The sequence below is a fragment of the Atta colombica genome, unplaced genomic scaffold (genome assembly GCF_001594045.1).
Source record: "Atta colombica isolate Treedump-2 unplaced genomic scaffold, Acol1.0 scaffold96, whole genome shotgun sequence".
In the NCBI taxonomy this organism is placed as follows: domain Eukaryota; kingdom Metazoa; phylum Arthropoda; class Insecta; order Hymenoptera; family Formicidae; genus Atta; species Atta colombica.
Window position 1 is genome coordinate 2,140,896 of NW_017259590.1, and position 7,118 is coordinate 2,148,013.

Genomic DNA, 7,118 nt, shown 5'->3' on the forward strand with positions numbered 1-7,118 from the left:
ACATAGACAGATAAAGGATTTATTAATATTCAAAACAAAGAAAAAAATAGCAGTAATTACAAAAAGAGAAAATAAGAATGAAAATAAGAATGAAAATAAGAATGAAAAATAAGAATGAAAATAATACAATAAATAAAAATAATAATAATAAGAACATATAGGCAGAACAAAGAGAAAAATAGATACAATAAATACAAAAAAAAGAAAAAAAGAATGAAAATAATATAATACAATAAATAAAAATGATAATAATAAAATGAAAATAATAAAGAAAAGAGAAGGAGAGGAGGAAAGAAAAAAAGAAGGAGACAGAATCGACAATTTCAGTTGCAGTTTTGACGCGAGCTGTTTGCGCGATATACGAACTTGTGTATCACTGGACTTCATGATGGATTAAATCCACTTGAATCGAAATTAGGACGAAATTAGATCCAGGATTAATGTTCAGTGAATAATTAATCTACGATTAATCGATGCAAGATAATTTGAGAGGAATTCTAATTTGCGACACTTTGCAATAAGAGAATGTTACGATTGCTTTTATGAAGTGGAATTGATTAGTTTTTTTATCCTTAACTATTTATTAAATTACAGATTTTTTTAAGTAAGTAAGTTCCATTTGATTGTTGGTTATTCTCGAATAAGTAATTCAAGGATAACACCAGGATTCGAAGATAATGCCTGCATTCAACAAAAAAAGCTGATTTATAACTGTTGTTTTTTTAATATGATTTACTTATACATTTAAATGCAAAAACTGAAGGTAACAATTATATTAAAAATAATATTTATATTATAAAAAATTTTAAAGCAATTACAAAGTTGCTTTCTCTGCTGAACGCAGTCATTGTTTTATATATAATCTTAAGATTTCCTTTTCTGATATTTTTGATCACAAAATCTATTTCGTTACACGAGATCTTTAAATTTTAACCTAGAACATTTATTTTGACATGATATATCTTTAGATTGTATAATCTAGAATAAATCTCAAGTCTGGAATTAAAAAGTTTTCGCATGTGTGATTGTAAATTGCAATCTTTATCACATGAGGTTTGGAGTTCTTCAATTGTATAGAAATTTTTAACTCTCACGCTTGCGATCAGTTATTCGATTTGGGCTTTAGTGATTTCTTATATCTACGCGACTGCTGATTGTGTTTCGAGTCATGGTTGCACGTAGATGAATGAAATTTTAAAAGGATACTATCTTCGTTGTCTCTCTATCGTCGTACGTGGTGCATGTGCGACACAGACGCGCAGCCACTCCGAGGGCGGTACGTCATCTCGGAACGATAACCGACTATCTCCCCGCGCTTCCTGTCAGCGCGTGCCATCCTCGAGAATACGAAAAAAAAGGACAAAAACGTGAAAACGAGGGCAAGACAATGACTTTCTGGGAAAACGATGACGCATTTACTGCAAAATCTGTTAACACTGCGTAGCTGCAAAACGATGTTTTTTTGCAGATGAAAACCGACACTTGTCTTTTTCTTTTCATTAACTATAAAGGCTATTATTTCAGTTTTCCACTACATAATTTCGTTTTCATTTGATTTATTTTTTGTAATATTTAAATATTGTTATTATTATACGAAACTGAAGATAATTATACAAAGCAACTAATAAATATATTACATTTTTATCAAGTAATTAAATAGATTCGATTTTATTATTTTGGTCAATATAATATGTATATCAACTGTAAATATATTTTCAAAGTTTTTTTAATATTAATTGATTAATACATAATGAAATAATATATAATTATAATTATTTATAGTATTATTAAATTATATTATACTTTAACAATATTTTTGAAATAATATATGCATAATTAGAAACAACGTATAAGATATAATTTATTAGCTCTTTTATATAATTTTGTGCAAATGCAGCTCTTTAAATTTAAGTAAATTAAAAGGCCATAATTCATAATCATCACTTTTGGAAATCTAATTAATTAAAGTTTCGACTGGAATTTTATTATTTTTTTAAAATTATTCATTTCTATAAAATTATCTAAACTAAGTTGCGTTTTTCTAGTTGTAAAACAAGGTTTTCAATAATGTGCATGTTCCGATCTGATAACATAATTAATCCTGCTTGAAATGGTCGTTAAGTATAAAAAATGAAGGAAAAAAGGAACGGTGAACATTAGAAGTAACCACTAACGCCATGGTTTTATCTTCTCTTTAGACTCGTACAAACGGTCGATAAAGTAGCTCTTTTTGTATCATCATACCGCTCGCCATGAGACTTTAAGAACAATGCACTCGGTGGATAAAACGTAAATCTTAGCCACAGAAATGCGAGCTCGTTAAAAATTTATGGCCACGTCGTTTGTGTCATAGAACGCATGTCTATAAATCTACGAAGAATAATTTTAATAAGTGCACACGAGGCTATCTTTAACGTTAATCATTATTCACACAAGTTTCTAAGAGTAATTTCGCTGTAAAATCCTCTTAAAATTACGATCAAGATACATACAGTAATTAATTTTATGAGTGATATAATTAGGTGAGTTTAATTTAAATTTACATTCTTATATTAACATATATATATATCAAAAAATACATAAATAAATATGTACAATTTTTTGTTATATAGAAATAAATTAAAACCTATATTTATTTTTCTCATGTAATAAGATTCTTTAACTTCAAATTGATTTTGGATGCAAAGTTTGAGACACACTCTGTAATTACAATATCTTGAATAATGTATGAATTAACAAATTCAATTTATCTTTCTAACAATTTTCAACAGAAAGTGTTATATTCATTTTTTCTATTTACTTTTCTATTTTTGTTTTTAAGAAAATAAATCTTTTAAAAACTTACAGAAAATAAATTTATTACAATAAAACTCGTATTTTCTAAAGTTTGACAAATGATTTGTAACTCGTTTTCATCACATACCTTTTACACAAACGTATCTGATATCGCGTTTTATTGATCGCACTGATGTTCCAGTACTTTTCCGATTCCATTTATGGAGCCTTTCCTTTTCATTCTCGAATATTTGTTTTAGCAATTAAATCACACATCATGGCCGAATCCACCACCGGTCGTGCCGCTGGAACGAGGTGATATCGGAAGGCCTACAAACGGTAGCGATGATGACTACGGCAGTTCGCCAGATATCAAATATTTAGGCAAAGGGTTTATTACGGACAACGAAGGTACTTGGACAACATGCCGCCTCATGCTTTTCGCTGCTATGATTTATGTGAGAAATAGGAGGAAGTACAATAATTACGTCCTTCTTTCCCATCCAGTATCCTTATGTCATCCGACAATATAAAAACTGGATTGTAGATTTTACGATAGAGATATTGCATCTTCATAATTATATTTTTTACTCAATTAGTTATAAAAGATTTTTTATGAAGAACATATTTGTTGAGCTAATTAATTTTATGTAAGAGGACAAGTTAGAGTTAAAAAACGGAATATGCTTCAATACTGTTTCGTGCAGACAATTCATCTTCGAGCGGACTATCAATTGCGTCGCGTGCAACGAATTATTTTTTTGTTCCCTAAAATTTGATAGTATTCGTAATAGGGATAAATGTCGGAAACAACTATCAAGAATTCCGACATTACGTTCGTTAATTGGCATGTCTAGGATACGAGGATGCGGAAAGGCGGAACGGCAGTTTCACGTCTGGTAATTACAGTCCTGACGAAAGGGCCCATCTCCCATTCTTTTGGAACAGAAACAGAAGCGATCCTCATGGTCAATCTTTTTCGGGCCGATTTCCTTACGATAGAGCATCGCCGGGCTATGACAGATATCCTGACAGCGGCGGCACGCCAGGATTCGGAATTGACGAAAATCGATCAGGCGGTTACCTCGATAATCACGGCGATTACGATACATACAGTGGTAATCAATCTTGCAAATTATAGAAAATAAATGTTTCATTTGAGATCGGCATAAGAAAAATATTTTAAATATTTATAATATTATAGAAAAAAAGTATATAGGAAACAGTTTGTAGTTCAAAATATTATGAAACTAAATTAATTTTTTGGTAAAAATGTTTTTTCTTTCTATAATTTTTAAACATTTAAAATATGCATATTATATAGATTTATAAAAAAAATATTTTCAGTAGAAATATGTACGCAGATATTTAATTTATCGTTTCAATAAATCTTTCAATAAATCGCTTGGATATAATTTTAATTTTAATTCGTTCGTAATTTTTTTTTAGGTGCCGGTGAAAGTGAGCGAGGAGGAGGTTCTTATAGCTACAGTCAAGGAAATTCTGGTGATTCTTATAGTAATAGTTATGGAGGAACTTATGGTGCGGGAAGTGCGGATTCCTATGGTCGTGGAAGCGGAAGTGCTTATGGTGGGAGTCGCGGAAGTGGACAAATTTACGGCGGCAGTCGTGGAAGCGATGACGCTTACGGTAGTCGTGGCCGCGGTTATGGGGGTTACGGTGCCGCTGGAGATGACGAAAATTATCCGAGCAATTACCAAGTAGTACCTATGCCCGGAGCACCGCGAAATTGTACCGGATCAGGATGCTGCGCGCCCAAGTGTTTCGCCGAGAAGGGATCACGGGTTGGTTTAAAAATTGATAATAAAATATTAAAGATGTTAAAGCGATAATTATAATATTCAAACATAAACTTTGTGAAAATAGATAATCTTGCATTTCATTTTATACAATTCGCAAACAATCTTTGTACATGCTTTATAAGAATATTTTCATTTGTCATGAACATTCTTTTATTTTTACGATAGATTAAAAATCTATGTCCTTTTGTCAACAGCTAATAGCATTAAATGTGATTTTCCAGAGTTTTAAACGTTTAATTTATTGTAATATACTCACTTAAGGGACCACCAGGAATAATCGGACCGCAAGGACCTAAGGGACAACGCGGATTTCCAGGAGCAGAAGGTCTTCTAGGATCCAAAGGTGAGAAGGGAGATCCTGGTCCACAAGGTCCACACGGTACGAAAGGTGACAGAGTACGTATTTTTAATAAAATTATAATATTATTTAATATATTAAAATTTTTTTTCTCTCTCCCTATAAAAATAATTTTATATTATTAAAGGGAAAAATGGGTATGCCTGGTTTTCCCGGTATAAACGGTGTACCTGGAGTACAAGGACCTCCGGGTCCTCCTGGCGTTCCCGGTCGTGATGGTTGTAATGGAACGGATGTAAGTATTTTGTACAAGTCATGAAAATCTTAACGTAATTACATTTCTTAATTTGCTTAATTTGTACTTATTATTTTATCACATATATATTTTAAATATAAAAATATGAAAGTTATAAAATTGAAGAGATATTACAAATAATTCATACATAAGATTATTATATTAGGTGTACAACTTTGCTTCCGCCGTTTTTTTTCCGAAATTCGAGGCTTTATTGTAAAAAACTGGTTATACATTTATGATTCAAAGTATTGTCCATCGCTGGCCACTACTTTCTCCCATCTTTCGGGTAGCGTACGAATCCCGCGTCGAAAAAACTGGTCATCTTTTTGAAATTCTATCCACGAATCGATCAAATTTTTTACTTCTTCATAAGACCGGAAGTGCTGGCTCAGCCAGGCCGTGTGCCATTGATCGAAACAAGTAATAGTCAGAGGGAGCAACGTCTGGAGAATACGGCGGGTGGGGTAGGACTTCCCATTTCAACATTTCCAAGTATGTCTTGACCATGACTTTCGCAACATGGGGTCGAGCATTGTCATGCTGCAAAATCACTTTATCTCTCGTGTCTCTTGTTGTATTGTGGCCGTTTGTTTATCAATGCTCGGCTCAAACGCATCAATTGCGTTCGATACCGATCGCCTGTGATTGTTTCAGTCGGTTTTAACAGTTCATAATACACTACGCCGAGCTGGTCTCATCAAATACAGAGCATGACCTTGGACGTCAAAATCACCGTTCTTGAAGTGTTGAAACCACTCACGACACATTCTTTCATTAATAGCGGCCTCACCATAAGTATTTGAGAGCATTCGATGAGCCTCAACCGCAGATTTCTTCATATTGAAGCAAAAAATTAAAACCTCCCGCAAATGACGAGAATTTGGCTCGTAAACTGACATTTTCAATCGAGAATAACTTTATGATGCAGACACAAATCGACTAATGTTTCTATGGGGTTATGTTGACAGATGCCCAAGTTTATTCTATGATCTATTTATTTCGATCACCATTTATCGCTAAAGCCATCTATGGGAAAACGGCGGAAGCAAAGTTGTACATTTAATATTATAATAATTATCTTCTAACAATTTTATTAAAAGTGATTATAAGTTATTATTATATCATTATAATTTATATATGTTTTTTAGGGTGAACGTGGTCGTGATGGTGTACCTGGAGAACCAGGACCTCGCGGTCTTCGAGGTCTACCCGGACCTAAAGGAGAAAAGGGTCAACCAGCGTATGCTGGTGCTTTTCCAGTGGGTCAAAAGGGTGAACCTGGTATGGATGGTGTAAGAGGGCCTCCCGGTCCTCCTGGTTATCAAGGAGAACGCGGTCTACCTGGTTCAAAGGGTGAACGAGGCCCTTACGTAAATATCGCTCAAATATTATCCGTTGAAATATAACTGCTTCTCTAAAGTATTTCTATACATTATTGTATTACATGTAATATATTTGATAAATCCAGGGTGCTCCTGGCATATTAGGTCCAAAAGGAGAAAAAGGAAATATGGGTCTTGGATTTGAAGGATTAAAGGGAGACAAAGGTCAAAAAGGTGAACCAGGACCTCCGGGTTCAACTGCGCCTATCATGCCATTCGAAGGAGTCTCGGAAATCACAGGTCCACCTGGAGAACCAGGTTATAAAGGAGATAAAGTACGTAGAAAAATATTATCGCAATGTTTCTGCATTATATTATTATATGTAAAATTATATTCTAACTAGAATAATATTTAGGGTGAAATGGGACCAGAAGGACAAAAAGGAGAACCGGGATTCATAGGTGATCATGGTATACCTGGAGGATTAGGACAAAAAGGAGAAAAGGGTCTTCCAGGAGCTCCAGGGATTCGTGTAAGTACAGTAATTATAAAAAGATTGTTAACCACATACATACACATGAGTATCAGATATATATATATA

At 33.3% G+C, this 7,118-nt stretch overlaps 1 protein-coding gene across 1 annotated transcript in view; it reads left to right on the top strand.

Annotated features, from left to right (window-relative positions):
- The window catches only part of LOC108693701 (collagen alpha-1(IV) chain), a 26,010-nt gene that overhangs the window by 6,140 nt on the left and 12,752 nt on the right, over positions 1–7,118 (top strand). The window contains exons 3-10 of the mRNA XM_018202763.1: positions 3,036–3,186; positions 3,633–3,893; positions 4,225–4,580; positions 4,860–4,994; positions 5,084–5,191; positions 6,343–6,564; positions 6,663–6,851; positions 6,933–7,049. Of these exons, the coding sequence (XP_018058252.1) occupies positions 3,036–3,186; positions 3,633–3,893; positions 4,225–4,580; positions 4,860–4,994; positions 5,084–5,191; positions 6,343–6,564; positions 6,663–6,851; positions 6,933–7,049 (1,539 nt within the window). The remainder of the gene's footprint in view (positions 1–3,035; positions 3,187–3,632; positions 3,894–4,224; positions 4,581–4,859; positions 4,995–5,083; positions 5,192–6,342; positions 6,565–6,662; positions 6,852–6,932; positions 7,050–7,118) is intronic.